This window comes from Chroicocephalus ridibundus, chromosome 7 (assembly GCF_963924245.1).
Source record: "Chroicocephalus ridibundus chromosome 7, bChrRid1.1, whole genome shotgun sequence".
NCBI lineage: Eukaryota > Metazoa > Chordata > Aves > Charadriiformes > Laridae > Chroicocephalus > Chroicocephalus ridibundus.
The window spans coordinates 55667559-55688498 of NC_086290.1; the positions used below are offsets into that span (position 1 = coordinate 55667559).

The following is a 20940-nucleotide window of genomic DNA, read 5'->3' on the forward strand; positions in this document are numbered from 1 at the left end:
GAGCATCTCCATCAGAGAATCACTCGCCGGGGAGCTACACCCCACCCACACCCGCTTCAGCCCCGTCCCACATCCCAAGAGTCCAGATCCCCTCCAGCACAGGCCCCTCTCCCCATGGATACCCCCCAGGGAGCCCCCACCCTGCTGAAGCCCTAAGGTGGGCAACTGTCCAGCTACAGGGAGGCCCGTGGCAATGGGTTGAGCCCGTCTGTCTGCCTGCAGAGAGCTGGATGGCGCGTTTTCACAGGGCGCCGGGGGAGCAGAGAAGGCTGGGGAGCTCCCTCGGGGGTGCCTGGAAGGGGTCACCAAGGTGGGTGGCTACCTGCTGAGGCATTACGGGCCGTAGTACGGCTATGGGGGAAGGTGTCGCTCCCTGGGGTCTCCGGGGTGCAGCATCCTCCTGCCCTGCCTGGGGCTGTGGGGTGGGCCCAGGCCTGAGGTGGGGCCCGGGCCCGAAGCGGGTGGGGGGCGTCACAGTCCCTGAAGGGGGCGCGGGGATGGCCGAGGCGGGCACTGTCCCCACGGACGGTGCCTTGCAGGCCCTGCCCCACGGGGGATCCCCACCACGCCGCCCCGCGGAGGGTCGCCCCCGCCCCACACGGCCCCACGGCGGGGTCCCGGCCCCACACAGGCCCCCCGCGCCTCGGGGCGCCGCTTGGCCCACAGCGTCCCCTACAGGCACCGTGGGGTGATCTCCGCCAGGCCTTGTCCAATCAGAGCCGGCACCGAGCGGTCACCGCTGCCTCTCTCCGCCAATCAAAAGCAGCGGAGGGCGGGACCGGAGAAGGCCGAGGACCCCGCCGGAAGTGTACTCCAGGAACAACTTCCTTTCCTCTTCCGCCTCCTGCCCCTCCTCTGCGTTCTGATGGGCTGTGCCTGCTGTCTCCGAGGCTGCCCGAAAGCTGATTGGACAGCCCTCCCGCTTGCTCGCCCCGCCCACATCCGGGTCTCTGAGGCGCGGTGGTGACGGCGCTGGGCCGCCATTGTGGTGGGGGAGCGCGGGGTGTCGCGGCAGCCGGTGAGGGCGGACGGGGGGCGATGGGGGTCCGGGGGCGGGCGGGGGGTGACGCCGGGGATGGCGGGGCAGAGGTCGGGGGTGGCTCCGCCCCCTCCCTGAGCCCTTCTCCACCTCCCGCAGGTGCGTCGCCATGGCCGCCGTCTTCCCGTACCGCGGCGGTTGCGCGCCGGTGCCCACCCCGCTGGCGCCGCTGCCCGACTACATGTCTGAGGAGAAGCTGCAGGAGAAAGGTGAGTAGGGCCGGCCCCTGCACCCCCACCCTCCCCAGCGGGACCGGGCCTGACCCCGCCGCCTCTCTGTCCCTGCAGCCCGCAAGTGGCAGCAGCTGCAGGCCAAGCGCTATGCGGAGAAGAGGAAATTTGGCTTCGTGGACGCGCAGAAGGAGGACATGCCCCCCGAGCACGTCCGGAAAATCATCCGTGACCACGGAGACATGACCAATAGGAAGTTCCGTCACGACAAGCGCGTCTACCTGGGGTAAGGGAGCGCCCCCCTCCTCGCTGTGTGACACAGGGGGAGCTGAGCTGAGTCCTCCACTGCTGCCCTGTCAAAGCTTCTCGTTGATCGTTGGAGGGAGAGCCTCCTCGCCAAAGGGCTATGTCAGTTTGGCATGCGAAGCAGCATAATAGCTGGGAGAGGATGGGATAACCAGTTGCACTAGGATAGCAATGCACAAGAGGATAAGTAAAGGAGGTTGTTCAGAATTTTTGGGAAAAGTATTGCACTGGAGAACACCTTAGCTTAGAAGGAGTTGGGGAAGAGCATGAAGTAGTCAGCATATGTTTTTTGCAAGACTAAAATGCATCATGAGTGCTTCTTTGCTGTTTGGGTTCAGAGAGCTCTCTCATGTGGATCATGATCCATTGCACTACCTTACTGCTACCTGTAAAAACTCCAGAAGCTCATTTGAAGTTTTTCATTTGTAACATTCTTAACGTGTGACAGTCTCTTGGAAGCCAAATTAGTAGAAAACATCTTGGTAGTCTGGTGCATGAAGCACAAGGATAGAATAGGAGGTTTGTGAATTTGTCACTGGGTGCCTTTATGAACAGGTTAGATTAGTAGTTTTCAGGAATGAAAGGCATAAAGGTAATTGAGCAGATGGATGGCTATTTTCTTGAGATCCCTTCCAACCCTGATTTTCCTTGATTTCTGATTGTAGTGCTTTGAAATACATGCCTCATGCTGTTCTGAAGCTCTTGGAGAACATGCCCATGCCCTGGGAGCAAATCAGAGATGTTCCAGTCTTGTACCATATCACAGGCGCCATCTCTTTTGTGAATGAGATTCCCTGGGTCATAGAGCCAGTGTACATTGCTCAGTGGGGGTAAGTGCCTTCCTTCGCCCTTGTGGGAACTTGTGAGCAAACACTCGTGCATCCACCGTAAAAACGATGTTTAACGGTCTCTGGTTTCTGCCAGGTCGATGTGGATTATGATGAGGCGAGAGAAGAGGGATAGGCGTCACTTCAAGAGGATGAGATTCCCCCCGTTCGATGATGAAGAACCCCCTCTGGATTATGCTGATAACATCCTGGATGTGGAGCCCCTGGAAGCGATTCAGCTTGAGCTGGATCCAGAGGAGGATGCCCCCGTGCTGGACTGGTTCTATGACCACCAGCCACTGAAAGACAACAGGAAGTATGTGCCACAATTCACTGGGCAGGGGGGGACACAAATACACTACATAAGTTACATATACATAGCAATATATAGCCTTTGATTGTGTTATGTTGGGCTGCGTGTGATGTTGGTGGGGAGAGAAAAACCTTCCCTCAAGGATGGGGCGGGGAGAACCTTATTGTTGGAAGGCTATAGCTCTTGTCTTCAGCATCCAGCGAGGGATGTTGCTGTCCAGGAGGGCTGCTGCCCAGTTGACTGCTAAAACTCTGATGTTACCATGCCATAAAGATGACAACCTGGATTGTCTAGTTGGAATTTCAGTTAACACTTGCTAAGAGTGCACTAACGTTATGTATCAGTTTGGATATGGAGGAAGAGATTAACTGGAGCAGTCAGTATTTTCTGGGTAGATGTAATCCGTAATGGTCTTTAGCAGTCCTGCAGTCTTTCTTTCTGTCTAGAGAGGCCCATGTGTTAGCTGTCCTTAATATTTTCAGCAATCGATGGGCAGTGAAAGGTATTTCGCTATTTCTGGTCCTTTTGTAAAGGCCCGGTTGTCTTCTGGCTGCTTAGTGAGTGTCTGTGCTTTGTTCTTTTTCAGGTATGTAAACGGTTCAACGTACCAGCGTTGGCAGTTCACTCTCCCGATGATGTCCACGCTGTACCGGCTGGCCAATCAGCTGCTCACTGACCTTGTGGATGACAACTATTTCTATTTGTTTGACCTGAAAGCGTTCTTCACCTCCAAGGCGCTGAACATGGCTATTCCTGGAGGTCCCAAGTTTGAGCCTCTTGTGAGAGACATCAATCTTCAGTAAGTGTTGGTTTTACGAAGAAAGATAAGTGGTTTTCTGGGAAAAGGGCTGGGCAGGTTAACATGTTATCAAGTGTCTGCCTTGGGTGAGCAATTTCTGGGTGTTCACTTTCTTTAGCATTAAATCTGTGATGTGCTCGCTGCTTTGGACACTGAATGGTTGTTAATGTGAAGGGAGGGTGAATGGAAAAGCACTGATATCACGTCTTGAGACAAAAATGTTTGCCTTTCTGTCCTCCTGAATGCTCAAATAATATTTTCTTTTTGTCTTATTTGAGGGATGAAGACTGGAATGAATTTAACGACATCAACAAAATTATCATCAGGCAGCCGATTAGGACAGAGTACAAAATTGCTTTCCCGTACCTGTACAATAACCTGCCACACCATGTCCATCTGACCTGGTAAGTGCAGCAGCCTCAAGAGCAGGGTGAGGAGGGGAAAGCTGTCCGGATGTTCTAATACACATGGTGTGTTGTAGGTACCACACTCCGAATGTCGTCTTCATTAAAACAGAAGATCCTGATCTCCCAGCTTTTTACTTCGATCCACTGATCAACCCCATTTCACACAGACATTCTGTCAAGGTGAGTCACTGTCCGAGAGAGTCTGTCATAAACCCTACTTGTGGAGGTGATGGGGCTTTGGTATCTTGTTTGTAACTTTGCTTCTGATAGTGGCACACACACGTGGGTATTTCAGGAGAAAGAAATAGCCCTTTCACAAAAAAAAACCACAGTTGTGATTTGTAGTCTTTTTCTACTTCTGGGGTTGCACAAAGCTGTCGCGTCTGGTCTCTGTAAAGCCCAATACATAATTAACTGTTATTTTAGAGTCTTCTGATAGGTTATTTATCTTTTTTGGTTGCCCTTGGCCTATTATGGAGCTGACATCTCCCTTGAGTTACCTCCGTAACACCTAGCTCAGGGTCTAGTATCCAAAGTTAGTTCTCAGGCCCATTGGGACCTTGTAGAGTGTGCTGCTTGTTTCTCTGATGCTCAACGCTCTCACGCTTCTACCATGAGAGCAAAGAAATTATTTTTGCTTGGTTAAGTCTGAAAACTGAGCTGAAGCAACCAGGAAACTGATGTTGTGGGATGTTTTTGCATTTCAGAGTCAGGAACCGCTGCCTGATGATGATGAAGAGTTTGAGTTGCCAGAGTTTGTGGAACCTTTCCTGAAGGATACCCCGCTCTACACAGATAACACAGCCAACGGCATTGCCCTGCTCTGGGCCCCACGGCCCTTCAACTTGAGGTCTGGGAGGACTCGGAGAGCTCTTGATATCCCACTGGTCAAGAACTGGTGAGTTCTTTCCTGGGGGAAGGGGTATTCTAGTGATTGTGACATTATTATCTTGTTACAATGACAATAAAGTAAAGACATCCTGTTGTTTCTCGAGATTTTAGGAGAGTTTCTGGAGTAAGGAATGTGAGTTACTTGAAAAATTGAAATATGGTTTATCCCTAGGTATCGTGAGCACTGCCCAGCAGGCCAGCCAGTGAAAGTGCGAGTCTCCTATCAGAAGCTACTGAAATATTATGTTCTGAATGCGCTCAAGCACAGACCCCCCAAGGCCCAGAAGAAGAGGTAAGTTGGGGTCTGTTTGATGGTGAACTGCTGATCTGTGTAGAGGTTTCAGCTGATTGTATTCCCTGCTGTCTGCAGGTACCTGTTCCGCTCCTTCAAGGCTACAAAGTTTTTCCAGTCGACAAAGCTGGACTGGGTGGAAGTTGGCCTGCAGGTGTGTCGCCAGGGCTACAATATGCTGAACTTGCTGATCCACAGAAAGAATCTGAACTACCTTCACTTGGATTACAACTTTAACCTGAAGCCCGTGAAGACCCTCACCACTAAGGTATTGGTCCATGTGCTGTTTTACTCAAGAGTACAGTTTAGCTGAAGATTGTTAAATACCCAGCGTGGTAAGAGACCACAGTGCCTCAACTGTTCAGTTGTTGTACAGACTGACCAAATTGGAGAGCTGTTTCACTCTTATATAATGTTGTTACATAAATCCTGGATTTTTGTCTCTTCCAGGAAAGGAAAAAATCTCGTTTCGGTAATGCTTTCCATCTGTGTCGAGAGGTTCTGCGGCTGACTAAGTTGGTGGTGGACAGCCATGTCCAATACAGACTTGGAAATGTGGATGCATTTCAGGTAGACTCATTTTTATTATTTTTTTTTTTTTGAGAGGAGGGGTGGAATATCTGGGCAGGCTTAGATAGGATGCACAAAATAACTGAATGTTGCAGTGTGACAGAGAAGAGGGGGAACAATGAAAGCATGCAGCATTGCATGAAATTCTGCTTTTACCCTAGTTTATAAGAATTGATCATTGCATGAGTCGGTGTTAGGAGCTTTGTATGGCCTAATACGCTGCTCCTGGCTGTAAAATAAACCTGGCCGCTTGAGGCAATGTACGTTCTGTTCATTGTTATCTCTGACTGCGCTTTCTGTGTTTCAGTTGGCAGATGGCTTGCAGTACATCTTTGCCCATGTGGGTCAGCTGACAGGAATGTACCGGTACAAGTACAAACTGATGAGGCAGATTCGTATGTGCAAGGACCTGAAACACCTAATTTACTACAGGTTTAATACAGTAAGTTCCACCTTTCCACGTGATGGTGACCTGATGTAAACTGAGCAACAAGGGAGGGATTCTGGAGTGTCAATAAGTGACCTGCTCTTACCATGTCTCTCTTCTTCCAGGGGCCTGTGGGCAAAGGTCCTGGCTGTGGCTTCTGGGCTCCAGGCTGGAGAGTATGGCTGTTCTTCATGAGAGGCATCACGCCACTGCTGGAACGCTGGCTGGGGAATCTGCTGGCCAGGCAGTTTGAAGGTCAGCACACTGTGTAAATCTTGGAGATGCGAGGAGTGTGTGGTAAAGATTAATACTGTTTCCTTGCCAGCTTGAACTCCAGTTTTCTGTTCCAAGTGGTGGTCTGTACCCATGCTCCATATCAGTCCCAAGAGCTGTTGACCATCTTAGAGCTTTTACAAGACTAGTGCCCCCGGGGTAGGTGCCAAACGGACGTGGGATTCCCCATTCCATAGCACTGTGGGGTTCACAGCCTCCTAATCATCTGCTCCAGACTCATCGGTGATGTTGTGGCAGAGTAATTTTTTCAGGCATCCTGCACCTCTGTGCACTCCCGTATTAGGAAGAAAGAGGAGTACTGCCCCATAATGTCAGAACTGCTGAAGTACTTTGCGTTTTCCAGGCCGTCACTCAAAGGGTGTAGCAAAAACTGTCACGAAGCAGCGTGTGGAGTCTCACTTTGACCTGGAGCTGAGGGCAGCCGTTATGCATGACATTCTGGATATGATGCCAGAAGGAATCAAACAGAACAAAGCCAGAACCATCCTGCAGCATCTGAGCGAGGCCTGGCGGTGCTGGAAGGCCAATATCCCCTGGAAGGTAAGTGTCTCGCTTGGCCTTTCGGTTCAATTTTAACATCTCCCAAGTAGAACTGCTCTTCTCACTCCTGCTTCCCTCGCATTATTGTCCCTACCCAGGTGCCGGGGCTGCCAACTCCTATTGAGAACATGATCCTGAGGTACGTGAAGGCAAAAGCCGACTGGTGGACAAATACAGCTCACTACAACAGGGAGCGGATCCGTCGAGGTGCCACTGTGGACAAAACTGTCTGTAAGAAGAATCTGGGCCGGCTTACCAGACTCTACTTAAAAGCTGAGCAGGAACGGCAGCATAATTACTTGAAGGTACTTCTGTCCTGCCTGAGGTTGCCCACATTGGTGCTGTTTTCATAGAGAAGCTTTCACTGACTAATGCTGGTGGTGTGGTTCTGCAGGATGGGCCTTACATCACCGCGGAAGAGGCTGTTGCTGTGTACACAACCACAGTGCACTGGCTGGAAAGCAGGAGGTTCTCACCCATTCCCTTCCCCCCACTGTCCTACAAGCATGACACCAAGTTGCTCATATTAGCCCTGGAGAGGCTGAAGGAAGCTTACAGGTAAGCTGGGAAGTGACTCTGTTGTGCCAAGGAGCAGACATCTGCACTGGGAAAAGCTCCTGAAGCTATTTTGTTATCCATTATTCCTGGAATTGAGTATGCCGTGAAACTTACCCTGATGGGCTGGTAACGGCTATGGGTTGTGGTGCTGCCAAGGCCACCTGGGGGTTCTTCATGGACTCTGCTACTTGGGACAAAAAAAAAACTACCATGCTTGTAAGGGTCATTGGGCATTTTGGGGATGTGGACTGTGAGGAGTTGTGGATCTTGTCTTGATCTGCTTGGTTGAACAGTATCTTTCATCAGTTTAATACAGTGGCCATTGGTTTGTTCATGCTTGGGTGCGTGAGCTGTTCTTTCTCATTTTCAGTGTGAAATCTCGCCTGAATCAGTCGCAGAGAGAGGAGTTGGGCTTGATTGAACAGGCTTATGATAATCCTCATGAAGCTCTGTCCAGAATCAAACGACACCTTTTAACTCAGAGAGCCTTCAAGGAGGTAAGCGTCCCGGTGAAAGCCAGGCAATGCTAAAAGTTATGCTGCATTCAGGAGCTAAATGGTGCTAAGTCTTGGTGTTCTCGTCAACTATAAGCCTCGGTTTTGCCTCTTCTTTTTTAGGTGGGTATTGAGTTCATGGATCTCTACAGCCACTTGGTTCCCGTTTATGATGTTGAGCCCTTGGAGAAAATCACGGATGCTTATCTGGATCAGTACTTGTGGTATGAGGCTGATAAGCGACGACTTTTCCCTCCATGGATCAAACCTGCTGACACCGAACCTCCTCCACTGTTGGTGTACAAGTGGTGCCAAGGTTAGTAGGGTCTTGTATTCCATACAAAAATGAGTTTTCTTCTCAGGAGCTTGCTTCCTAGAAGTCCCCTTGGGAGCTGAGTTTTCATATTTGCAACTTGCAGTCAATAGTTGTTAAAATAAGAGGCTGTATTTTGTAGGTTAATATATATGTATATACTGGAGGAGGGGAACTTCTGTATCGTTTGTGGTTGGTTACATATTTCTGTTCCAGTTTCTGGATAGACTGGAAGGACCAGAGGCTGAAAAAATCAGATATTACGGGAAATATGCCTGTGCCCAGAAGGGTGCTTCTGCACTCTGAGAAATGCATTGTGGCAGGTAACGTGGCAAGCTTGTTTGTCTCCTCAGGCATTAATAATCTGCAAGATGTCTGGGAAACAAGTGAAGGTGAATGCAATGTGATGCTGGAATCTCGATTTGAGAAGATGTATGAGAAGATCGACCTGACGTTGCTCAACAGGCTGTTGCGTCTTATTGTTGATCACAACATCGCTGACTACATGACAGCCAAGAACAACGTGGTCATCAACTACAAGGTGATGATTGCTGTCAGGAAAGGGGGTGTGTGGACTGTAAGGTGGAGAGGTTTGGGGCCCATGGGGGAGGAGGGGACACAAGACTTGCCAGAGAAAGAAGTGATGAGGGAGTAAGAAAACCCTTTTGGGTCCTGCGAAAGACCAACTGCTCAGGTAAAAGGCCTCTGGTGTATTGTGACAGTCAGGTTCTCACAGTTCCCCTTTGTTTCCTCAGGACATGAACCACACAAACTCCTATGGCATTATTCGCGGGCTGCAGTTTGCTTCCTTCATTGTCCAGTATTATGGGCTTGTGATGGACCTGCTGGTGCTGGGTCTGCACCGCGCCAGTGAAATGGCTGGGCCTCCCCAGATGCCGAATGACTTCCTCAGCTTCCAAGACATTGCCACTGAGGTGGCCCATCCCATTCGCCTCTTCTGCAGATACATCGACCGTATTCACATCTTCTTCAGGTGAGAGCTCTGGGGCCCTGCTTTCCTCAGCTGGACTTTTGTTCTGGCATCTTGCAGCAGATGCTGTGAAAGTGGGAATTAGTATGCTCCTGTTCCAGGCTTTTGTTCCCTTTGCTAAGAAATATCGGGAATACTTGAATTAACAGACTTCCTAGAACAACTGGGTGTCCATATGCCTCTTGCTTTCTCAGTTAGCTTTTCTACAGCTTCACTGGACTAGTAGAAAAGCAACAGCGTGAAAAGTTAAATTGTTACAGATTTTCCACTGGCAAAATAAGCCTTTTTATGGCTTTCTAGCAAGAGGACATAAAATTTCCTGTCTGTCCATGGAAAGATAACCCAAACAGTCATGGGTTGCTCTGCGCTAATGAAACTGAAGCCCCCTTCAGTGGGAGGATACAGAAATTGGATAGTTACCTTCACATATGCTATGGCGAACAGCTATCTATAAGCAAGTCATTATCTGTTTGGGCAGATCGGTGTTCTGAGAAGCTGGTCGTGTAACTCCAGATCCCGTTCTGTGCATTTCCAGGTTTACAGCAGATGAGGCAAGAGACTTGATTCAGCGGTACCTGACAGAGCATCCAGATCCCAACAACGAGAACATTGTAGGCTACAACAACAAGAAGTGCTGGCCCCGGGATGCTCGGATGCGCCTCATGAAACACGATGTGAACCTGTAAGTGCTACAACCTGGGGAAGAAAAGTGGCGGGAGAGTGGGAAAATTAATTGTAATAAATTGTTGGAGATTGATAGGCAGATGCTCAGTAAGAAGAGGTGAGGGGTCTGTATTGTAATTCTTGACGGTGAGTGATGGGTGTGAGAGACGATGGTGCTAGAAAAGCACTGAGAATTTGCCCGGTTTCTGTTTCCCTTCAGTAACAGACAGCCTGTCACTGTGCACATCTTGTTTTTCAGTGGTCGTGCTGTATTCTGGGATATCAAGAACCGCTTGCCTCGATCAGTCACCACAGTGCAGTGGGAGAATAGCTTCGTATCCGTTTACAGCAAGGATAACCCCAATTTGCTGTTTAACATGTGTGGTTTTGAGTGCCGCATCTTGCCCAAGTGCCGCACCAGCTATGAGGAGTTCACCCACAAGGATGGTGTCTGGAACTTGCAGAATGAGGTAGGGTGAGGGTTTGACAGGGTGGACAATCCCTTCTTGGCCTGTACCTGGCATCAAAGCAGGGTTTGTACCTGCTGGGACCACTAACAGGTAGTTAAAATGAACTGTGCATGAACTTTCCTTCCTAAGAGGGGTGGGAAATCCTTGTCTGGGGATGAGCCGGGACCTGAAACTGTAGAGGGTGCTGTTCAGCCGCTTCTCTCCCCGTGTTTCATAAATGCCTGATGTCAAGAGCTCGCCTTATTGCCCTGCGTTGGAGAGAGGGCTCCCAGGAGGGAAATGATGTCCCTCTGCTCTTGTAGGTCACCAAGGAGCGCACAGCTCAGTGCTTCCTGCGTGTGGATGATGAGTCTATGCAGAGATTTCATAACAGAGTGAGGCAAATCCTCATGGCATCTGGCTCTACAACCTTCACTAAGGTAAGGTGGGAGGAAGATATGTGCCAGAGCTTTCTGCAGATGCTTGGAGAACAGGCTGAGAACTGATCCTTTGCTTTCTTTTCTAGATTGTCAATAAATGGAATACAGCTCTGATCGGCTTGATGACATATTTCCGGGAAGCTGTTGTAAATACTCAGGAGTTGCTTGATTTGCTGGTGAAGTGTGAAAATAAAATCCAGACTCGAATCAAAATTGGTCTGAATTCCAAAATGCCCAGCCGTTTTCCACCGGTGGTGTTTTACACCCCTAAAGAGCTGGGAGGGCTGGGCATGCTCTCCATGGGCCACGTTCTCATCCCGCAGTCTGACCTGAGGTGAGTTGTGCTGCTCTGTCCTAAATGCCTACATGAGTTGGGTGTTTTCTTAGACACTCTTTCCCATAAAAATACGCGAGAATGCTAAACCATGCCTTGCTGTAGAGATATGTTGCCTTTACGGTAGGTCGTGGCAGTGTGACCCGTGAATTCCTGTCGCTCCTACTTCACTCTTGTGCCTCTTTGCTGCAGGTGGTCCAAGCAGACAGATGTTGGCATCACTCACTTCCGCTCAGGAATGAGTCACGAGGAGGACCAGCTCATCCCAAATTTGTATCGTTACATCCAGCCATGGGAGAGTGAATTTATTGACTCTCAGAGAGTGTGGGCAGAGTATGCCCTCAAGCGACAAGAGGCCATAGCCCAGAACAGGTGTGTTTCTGCGTGCAGTCAGATCTCTCTGTGTGTGGGGATAGGCAGTGGGGGGGAAGCGTCGCGCTGTCTCAGGGTTCTGGAGACCTTGGTGGGCCCATGATCCATGCTACAGGCCACCCGCAGAGCTGCTGTCTTACCTCTGGAGGAGGTGCGGGCTCTGCAAGCAGATACTACGCCCGTGGCACGGTTTGAGGGAAATGGTATGCCAGGTGGTGCCAGGAAAAGCTGACATCAGACCCATTTGCAGTTAGTTCTGCGCACTTACAAGGGCAGACTTTTCCTTTTGGCGGTTTGACATCAGCGTGTTCATAGTGATGGCTATAGACACTTTGCCGAGCCTCTGAGTGCTTGGCATTTTAGAACATCTCATGCCAGAGCCCTGAGGTCTGTATTATTTCTGTGATTTGATCACCTGAAATACTCATTAATGCATTGCTCTAAAGTTGAGAGGTAACAAAGTGTGGGGATTTTTTTTCTTCAGGCGTCTGACTCTGGAGGATCTGGAGGACTCATGGGACAGGGGAATTCCTCGTATTAACACCCTTTTCCAGAAGGACCGACATACCCTGGCTTATGATAAAGGATGGAGAGTCAGGACTGACTTCAAACAGTATCAGGTATTGACTGGGAATTTCTCTGGCTGAGCGTGAGGTTCAGACAATGTCCTTTCACCTTGCATTATTGTGGGTGCACTGCCTTGTCTGTCTGCTGTAAGAAGGACTTAAAGCCGTGTGTTGGGACTAGTAGAGGCTGCTGAGAACCAAATGCTCCAAAATCTGTATGTAGCCACTTTTGAAGCATTTCAGTAGATTGGAGTGTCTTTGGGAACGCCATGCTTAGTGCAACTGATTATTAAGAAATCCGTTCTGAAGAGGGGAAAAAAAGATCCCAAAACAAACATTCCAAAATCTTAAGTTTTAATAACAAAGGAAAAGTTTATTATTTAAAGCCTCTGATGGTGTCTTTGGAGAAGGTCAGTCCCTGAAAGATAAAAACTTCATCTTAGAATTCTAGTCTGAGTTGTATAGTAGTACTGACTAAACTCATGTTGTAGATGAGCTGTGTCCTCCAGGACTGAGGGAATGAGGCTTTTTACTTAGCTGATGTCATCATCATCATCTTGGTTCCTAAAATAAGTGTAGCCAGGTTAAACGATCTGAATACAAAGCTGCTCACTAGTGAACTGTTGTCTCTAGGTCCTGAAACAGAACCCGTTCTGGTGGACACATCAGCGCCACGATGGGAAACTCTGGAACCTGAACAACTACCGCACAGATATGATCCAGGCACTTGGCGGAGTGGAAGGGATCCTGGAACACACTCTCTTCAAGGGCACTTACTTCCCCACGTGGGAGGGTCTCTTCTGGTAAGAGAAACCTTGATGTGGCCTTGCCTTGCAAACTGGAGCTTAGTGGTGCACCAGGAAGAGTCCTCGGCTCAAGCTGTACTGGTTCTGTTGAGCCTTTTCCATTTTTCAGTCCTTGAGCACGCTGTATAGTTCAGTTGTGAGGGCACCTGGGATTGGGCTGTCACTGAACTTCAGCATACAAACCCATGGAAATGTCTTTGCATGAAACGATCTTCCCCGCTCCTGGTGTGTGTGTTCCCTGCCTCTATTATACGTGGCACGTGGCAGTCAGCGGAGATGAAGGACATCTTAATGCAATTGATTGCCCTTTCTAGGGAGAAGGCCAGCGGCTTTGAGGAGTCCATGAAGTGGAAGAAGCTGACAAATGCCCAGAGGTCGGGTTTGAACCAAATTCCAAACAGAAGATTCACCCTGTGGTGGTCTCCTACCATTAACAGAGCCAACGTAAGTACCTGGAATTTTTATCTGTAGAAACTCGCACTAATTGAGAGCAGCGAATTGATCTAACTAATTCTTTCAGAACGTCTCTTACAGATGAACTAACTTCTTAGCAGTAGCTCTTCTGCTTTCCAGACTTCACCAGTTGTGCTGTTGCATGTTCTCACAGCTCCTTTTCCTTTGCAGGTATACGTTGGGTTTCAGGTGCAGCTGGATTTGACAGGCATCTTTATGCACGGCAAGATCCCCACGCTGAAGATTTCTCTCATTCAGATTTTCCGAGCTCACTTGTGGCAAAAGATCCATGAGAGCATTGTAATGGATCTGTGTCAGGTGAGCAGTGTGTTGACTCCATTTCTTTCTGTGCAATGCACACATGCTCCTTGTGTACCACCAGCCTCCTGCTAGCAACAGAGATTGTCCCGGGGATTGTAGCAGGGCTCCGCTTCTTCAGCAATCTGACAGGGAAGGAGAGGAAACGGGATTTTCTTGGGTGCCTCTTTTAGCTCTGTGTTGAGATAGATTCTTTAACTTGTGTTGCTGGAACACAACTCAGCTTTGACTGCCTTCTCCCCAGGTATTTGATCAAGAGCTGGATGCTCTGGAGATTGAGACAGTGCAGAAAGAGACGATCCATCCCAGGAAGTCATACAAGATGAATTCCTCGTGTGCAGATATCCTTCTTTTTGCTTCCTATAAGTGGAATGTGTCACGTCCATCATTGCTTGCAGATTCCAAGTGAGTGTTTCCCTTTCCTGCTCCTTGATCTTGCTGCAGAGCAGAGCTGCTGAGCCAGTCATCCTGAACCAAAGCCTGTATCTCTTGGGCAGCCGGGGTTGGTTTTTTTTTTTGGAGACACAGGAGGACACAGTTGTGCCTGGCAAAGTGCAGGGCTCGTTTGGGTAGATGGTTGCAGCATCTCCTAGCACTACCTTCTGCAAAGTACGAAGACTGTCTTTGCTGCTGTTCTCTCCTCCAGTTGATCTTTCCCCTGAGCCAGGGCTCAGAAGCTCTGAAGGGTTCTTCAGAAAAACCCACAAAACTGGGCTGCCCTAGGGCCAGAATCTGGAGGGAATTGGACACTGTCTGCACCTGTGCTGTGTTCAGTTTGACCGAATCTCCACCAGACAATCCCCGGAGGAGATTACCCTCGTGACTACACAGTAGAGGAGTGACCGTGCTGTTTTGTTTAAACCTGCAGCTGAACCCCGTTGGCTGAGGGTTTTTCTTAACAGCCTCTGTGTTCAGCTGCTGTATGAAGAGAGCAGTAGAGTCCCTTTTCAGGATAGTATGCAGATAGTAGCTGGCTTCAGTGTTCGTGCTTGGTGGCAGTTACTCTCTGTCAAAGACACGCAGCAACTGCAGGAGAGTTTTGCACAGGATTAAATTGTTCTGGCTTGCTTTCTCCTCAGAGATGTGATGGACAGCACCACCACTCAGAAGTACTGGATAGATATCCAGCTGCGCTGGGGAGATTACGATTCCCATGATATCGAGCGCTATGCAAGAGCCAAGTTCCTGGACTATACTACCGACAACATGAGTATCTATCCGTCTCCTACTGGTGTGCTCATTGCCATTGATCTGGCCTATAACTTGCACAGGTGAGATCTGCACCTTCGGTATTTTATCTGTGATTGGCATTTCGTGGCTGTGTCTTAGTGCGTTTCCAGACTGGGTTGTGTTCTAGGCAGGAGGATGAGGCGAGAAGGCAGAAGCGAGCGGTATGCAGGGAATGGGACAGGGCATCTAGGCAGTCCTTTCAGGTCGCCTGATGTCTGCTCCTTCAATAATAATGGTTCCATTCTCCCGGCTCACTAATCATTTGTTTTCTTAGGAGATTTCTGTCCAACTCTTCTTGGAGCTAAAGGACAGGCTTTGTTTGAAGGGCCTCTATAAGTGGGGACAACTGTTCTTCGCTAGAAAACTAGGGGGAAAGTGCCAGCAAGCAGGCCTCCGCTCCAGTGTGCTTGTTAGAGAAAATGCAGCTTTTTGGGGAGTGCTGTGGCTTCCCACTGAGAGGAGGGAAGAGCCATAGGAAGACTTGTGCGTGCGTAGCTGTTGTCTCTTCATCTCAGAGCTGATGGCAACAACTAGGTCTTCTGTTTGTTCTCCTCTGCAGTGCTTATGGGAACTGGTTTCCTGGGAGCAAACCTCTGATCCAGCAGGCTATGGCCAAAATCATGAAAGCAAATCCTGCGCTGTATGTGTTGAGAGAACGAATCCGCAAGGGGTTGCAGCTGTACTCGTCTGAGCCCACAGAACCATACCTTTCCTCCCAGAACTACGGCGAGCTCTTCTCCAACCAAATCATCTGGTTTGTGGATGACACCAATGTCTACAGAGTGACCATTCACAAGGTGAGGCCAGGGGGAAAGGATAGGGACTGTACGTGTCCTGTGGTTGTGAAGGCATGTGTGATGGAAAACTAGGGATCGACATGGGCCCACATTTTTGTAGTGTGCACAGAGGAGGTCGTAAGTTTCTGGTACAGTTCCTGCTCAAAGCACCCAGCGAGTCAGCTGTGTGTGGACGGGCTGCATTCATCTCATGTACTTTTCACTTTTGCTTGTTTTCTCAGACTTTTGAAGGGAATTTGACCACAAAACCCATCAATGGAGCCATTTTCATCTTCAATCCCAGAACAGGACAGCTTTTCCTGAAGATCATCCACACGTCTGTGTGGGCGGGACAGAAGCGTCTAGGACAGGTAGGGGCCTGGCTGCCTGCTGTGCTTCGGGCTGTCAGCTGGGGGTGGGCTCCAGCTGCTTCGGATCCTCACTTGAGCGGAAGATATCATGAGGGTCTTCAGTTTCCCGCCTCTCGACAAGTTTAAAACTCCAATTTTCCCGTGTAAGCTACGCTCAGGCAAGCGTTAGCATGGGATGTAAAAGTAAGATTGTGTGAGCGTTGATGTTGCATGGTTTTTGAGGCTCTGCGGTGTATGGAGCTTACCTCTTCAAGCGGGACTTGAGAAACGGTGCGGTGCTCGCTGTTAACACCAAATCACGTTGCACTTGGCCGTACATCCAGTGCAGTGGGAAGGCTCTCAGGTGGCAAAGCCAGGGAGGCGGTGTAGCCAGCTATTTTTTCTGAGCCAGTCAGGAGTAACTGAACTCCAGGAATGGGAACTGCCCTCTGTGATCAGTAAGAAGGAAATGCTGGGCCTTGTCACTGATCTGGAACAAGCCATAAATTCCAGTCGTATTTTTAGAATTTGGTTTGAGTCTCTAATTCCCACACGCATGGAGACGGTGCTGTCAGCAGAGAGATTTTTCTCTAACCCCGCTGTCTTTCTGTAGCTGGCCAAGTGGAAGACTGCTGAAGAAGTGGCTGCCTTGATTCGATCTCTTCCTGTGGAGGAGCAGCCTAAGCAGATCATAGTGACGCGGAAGGGCATGTTGGACCCACTTGAGGTACCAGTGCAGATTCTGCTGCGGGGGCGTTGTAAAATCTTTGGGAGATTGCAGAACAGTCCCGTGTTCCTGTGGAGGACTTTATCTGGGCTGATGTCGTGCAGTAGTTGTGAGCTAATTCCTCTTCTTGATAAACTCCAGGTACACTTGCTGGATTTCCCCAATATTGTGATCAAAGGCTCAGAGTTGCAGCTGCCCTTCCAGGCCTGTCTGAAAGTGGAGAAGTTTGGTGATCTCATCCTGAAGGCTACTGAACCCCAGATGGTTCTCTTCAATCTCTATGATGACTGGCTGAAGACCATCTCTTCCTACACGGTAAGCACAGTGTGCCCAGTCTGCGTTTTGCTTTGCCATTGTTAAATGAAGCAGGAGCCAAGGCTTCAGAAATCCCTCCCAATTTGTTCCTTGGGAGCGCTTTGGTCTGGGTCTGCCTGGATTTTCCTTCATATGGATTCCACTGGCACTTCCCATGCATTGTCAGTGTGCCCAGACAGAGGAGTGCTCTACTAGGGCCTTGTATATTTGGTTTCCTTCTTTCGGACTAACTGCATCTTTTTTCCTTCTCCAAGGCATTCTCTCGTCTGATTCTGATTCTCCGGGCACTACATGTGAATAACGATCGAGCCAAAGTCATTCTGAAACCAGATAAGACAACCATAACGGAGCCTCACCACATCTGGCCAACCCTGACAGATGAGGAGTGGATCAAGGTGGAGGTGCAGCTGAAGGATCTCATCCTCGCTGACTATGGCAAGAAGAACAAGTAAGCAATAATCCTGCCAGCCTTTCCTTCCTGCTGTGCGGCCACCACTCTCTTGTGGAGAGTAGATGACTTTCAAGGGCCTTTGGCATGAACTGTCAGCTTTGTAGGGAAGCTGGTTATTATTACTAATTGCTTTCTAGTAAGGCAGATAAAAATGTCTGCACCAAACCTTTTTTGATCTGTGCATCATGTGATTTGGTCCCTCCTCTTGTCTAAAAAGTTGTGGTTTCATTTTTCACAGCGCCCTGAGTGGATGTTTTGAGCTTTCTTGGTGAGAAGGCTCCAGAATGTATTTTGAAATGCCTGACTTGGGTGGATTTTCTCTTTCAGTGTGAACGTTGCATCCCTGACACAGTCAGAGATCCGAGACATCATCCTGGGCATGGAGATCTCTGCCCCCTCTCAGCAGAGACAGCAGATAGCAGAAATTGAGAAGCAAACCAAGGAACAGTCACAGCTGACGGCCACGCAGACCCGCACTGTTAACAAACACGGGGATGAAATCATCACCTCTACAACCAGCAACTACGAAACCCAGACCTTCTCCTCCAAGACTGAGTGGCGAGTCAGGTAGGAAAGCAGGCAGGGCAGTTGTGCAGGGAGGAAGGTCCGAGTACTCCCGGAGGGATCTGTGCACCCTCTAATGGTTGTCTCCTCTTCACAGAGCGATTTCTGCTGCCAACCTCCACCTGCGAACAAACCATATTTATGTTTCATCAGACGATATAAAGGAAACAGGCTACACGTACATTCTTCCCAAGAACGTGTTGAAGAAATTCATCTGCATCTCGGATCTGCGGGCCCAGGTGAGTGTGCAACGAGGGCGTCAACAGCCGTAGCCCACGCTGCTGGGGCACACACCAGTCCTGAGCGGTCAAGATCTAGTGGCAAAGGCTGGAACTTGTGAAGCCCTCTGTGCTCAAGACAGACACTGGCAATACGGCTGAGCACGCGAGTTCTGGCCAGGTCCTGATGGCTCCTTGCGGTCCAGACTTGGGGGGAGACTCAGCACTGAACAAAACTACGATGTTCTTCTCTAGTGAGAACCTGCCGGACAAGAGATACTCTCCTTATGAGCTAAGGGCAGGGCCCACCCGCTCTCACATGGTTACAGGAAGGTCTCTTCTGGGCTTCTGAGGCTGGTGTCTGTGTTCCTAGATCGCAGGTTACCTGTATGGAGTGAGCCCTCCCGATAACCCCCAGGTGAAGGAGATCCGGTGCATTGTGATGGTGCCCCAGTGGGGAACACACCAGACTGTGCATCTCCCGGGGCAGCTGCCGCAGCATGAATATCTCAAGGTGAGTTGAGCGTCTGCTCCCGGTGTGGGTGGAAGATGGGGTGGAAGATCACAGTCTCCAGTAGCGGGGACCTAAGGTGGTGGGGCAGCTTCCCTTGTTCTGCTGTAGATGTGGGACTTCAGGGCTGAGGCTGAAGCCCCCCTGATTCAGGATCAGGTGAAAGGGTCCCTGGGTGCTTTTTCCCATGCTTGAAGCAGTCTTGTTTTAATGGGCTTTAATTTCTCTCTAAAACACTCTCTTTTTGTCAGGAAATGGAACCTCTGGGGTGGATTCACACCCAACCAAACGAGTCCCCTCAGCTCTCGCCACAGGATGTCACCACCCATGCCAAGGTCATGGCTGACAACCCCTCTTGGGATGGGGAGAAGACTATCATCATCACCTGCAGGTGAGAGGCAGGGAGGCCTCTGTGTGCCCCCTCTGGCAGAAGGGGAGCGTTTGCTCGTTTCTGGTTTCCCTCCTGTGCCCCAGATCAGTCTGACTTGCCCCATTTCTCCTTCATTTCAGCTTTACACCGGGCTCCTGCACACTGACAGCCTACAAGCTGACCCCGAGCGGCTACGAGTGGGGCAGGCAGAACACGGACAAAGGGAACAACCCCAAGGGCTACCTGCCGTCCCATTACGAGAGGGTGCAGATGCTGCTGTCGGATCGCTTCCTCGGCTTCTTCATGGTCCCAGCACAAGGGTCCTGGAACTACAACTTCATGGGTGAGCTGCCCTGGGAAAGGGAGAGGAGGGGGAGGCAAGGTGAAGAGACTGGGGAGGAGAAGGAAGTGGCTCCTCAGGAAAGTGTTCCATACCCGTTCTGAAGCTTGATCTTCCTCGGAGTGCGGGCAGGGATACCAGAATTGTGGTCTGACCGTTCCTTGGTACCAGCACTGGGATGTCGGTTCTTAATGATTTTTTTGGTGGCAAGACAGCAAACTCTGATAGAGGGGAGAAATAGACGTCTTGTCTGTCTGGATTGTAGTGTCTGGTGTATTGCCACTGAATAATTAATCCCTGTCAGGCAGAAGAGATGATAATGGAAAATGCAAGAGAAAAGCTGTGCCCACTAGGGATGAACCACAGACAGCTGTAGATGGGAGGAGAGTGGCAGACGAAACACGACTAGCAGAAGGCGACTATGGGGGCATTGCTCTGTAAATCTCTAGGGGGAGGACCCTAAAGGGTGACGATTTTTACAGAATGGTTCGGGTTGGAAGGACCTTAAAGATCATCTCCTTCCAATCCCCCTGCCCTGGGCAGGGACACCTCCCACCAGCCCAGGTTGCTCCAAGCCCCGTCCAACCTGGCCTTGAACCCCTCCAGGGATGGGGCAGCCACAGCTTCTCTGGGCAACCTGGGCCAGGGGCTCACCACCCTCAGAGTCAATAATTTCTTCCTGGTACCTAATCTAAATCTATCCTCTTTCATTTTAAAACCCTTCCCCCTTGTCCTATGGCTCCCCTCCCTGCTCCAGAGTCCCTCCCCAGCTTTCCTGGAGCCCCTTTAGGGACTGGAAGGGGCTGGAAGGTCTCCCCGGAGCCTTCTCCAGGCTGAACCCCCCCAGCTCTCTCAGCCTGTCCTCCCAGCAGAGGGGCTCCAGCCCTCGGATCATCTTCGTGGCCTCCTCTGGCCCCGCTCCAGCAGCTGGAGGCAGCACTGCAGGGGCGTCTCCCCAGGGTGGAGCAGAGGGGCAGCATCCCCCCCACCTCGCCCTGCTGGGGCTGCAGCCCAGGGTGTGCTTGGCCAGCTCGTGTTGCACTGTGGGTTTAGCACTCTCTCTTCTGGCATGGTCTCCTAAGGGTAGAGGGCTTCATTAGGCTCCTCATCAATGGCAGGAGCGTCTTTCAGGTGGGTGATGATGGCCTCTCTCTTCCAGGTGTTCGCCACGACCCCAACATGAAGTACGAGCTGCAGCTCGCCAACCCCAAGGAGTTCTACCACGAGGTCCATCGCCCTTCTCACTTCCTCAACTTCGCCCTGCTGCAGGAGGGGGAGGTCTACTCCGCCGACCGGGAGGACCTCTACGCCTAGTCCTGCCCTCGCCCCCCACTCTTAGTACTGTTGATATTCAACAGCCCGTGTCGCCCCCGCCGCCTCTCGCCCCCGCGTAGCCCCCCGCGTCCCCGGTTGTTGTACCCCATCCAGTCGCTCAATAAATTTTGTACGAACGGGA

The 20940-nt window shown here is 50.4% G+C and overlaps 1 protein-coding gene across 1 annotated transcript; it reads left to right on the plus strand.

The window, feature by feature from the left end:
• Nucleotides 1-902: 902 nt before the first annotated feature.
• On the plus strand, nucleotides 903-20940 carry PRPF8 (pre-mRNA processing factor 8). Its single transcript, XM_063342558.1, has 43 exons — nucleotides 903-1018; nucleotides 1139-1248; nucleotides 1327-1495; nucleotides 2181-2345; nucleotides 2440-2658; nucleotides 3242-3454; nucleotides 3733-3858; nucleotides 3936-4041; nucleotides 4569-4759; nucleotides 4925-5044; nucleotides 5123-5312; nucleotides 5495-5614; nucleotides 5922-6056; nucleotides 6167-6296; nucleotides 6679-6875; nucleotides 6974-7180; nucleotides 7270-7433; nucleotides 7804-7930; nucleotides 8051-8243; nucleotides 8594-8781; nucleotides 8996-9234; nucleotides 9767-9913; nucleotides 10154-10364; nucleotides 10667-10783; nucleotides 10870-11117; nucleotides 11310-11489; nucleotides 11974-12109; nucleotides 12689-12858; nucleotides 13176-13305; nucleotides 13486-13632; nucleotides 13877-14037; nucleotides 14712-14903; nucleotides 15422-15659; nucleotides 15881-16009; nucleotides 16602-16715; nucleotides 16857-17030; nucleotides 17285-17478; nucleotides 17809-18048; nucleotides 18143-18284; nucleotides 18637-18777; nucleotides 19026-19165; nucleotides 19285-19487; nucleotides 20644-20940. Exons 2-43 carry the CDS (start codon nucleotides 1149-1151, stop codon nucleotides 20796-20798), a joined length of 7008 nt encoding a protein of 2335 aa, XP_063198628.1. The 5' UTR covers nucleotides 903-1018; nucleotides 1139-1148; the 3' UTR covers nucleotides 20799-20940.

Excerpts from the sequence above, each read along its gene's own strand:
- PRPF8 (XM_063342558.1), top strand. The coding sequence starts at position 1,149 with ATGGCCGCCGTCTTCCCGTACCGCGGCGGTTGCGCGCCGGTGCCCACC. Across the intron at positions 1,496-2,180 it reads GACAAGCGCGTCTACCTGGG|TGCTTTGAAATACATGCCTC; the intron begins GTAAGGGAGCGC and ends TTCTGATTGTAG. Across the intron at positions 13,306-13,485 it reads CTACCATTAACAGAGCCAAC|GTATACGTTGGGTTTCAGGT; the intron begins GTAAGTACCTGG and ends TTTCCTTTGCAG.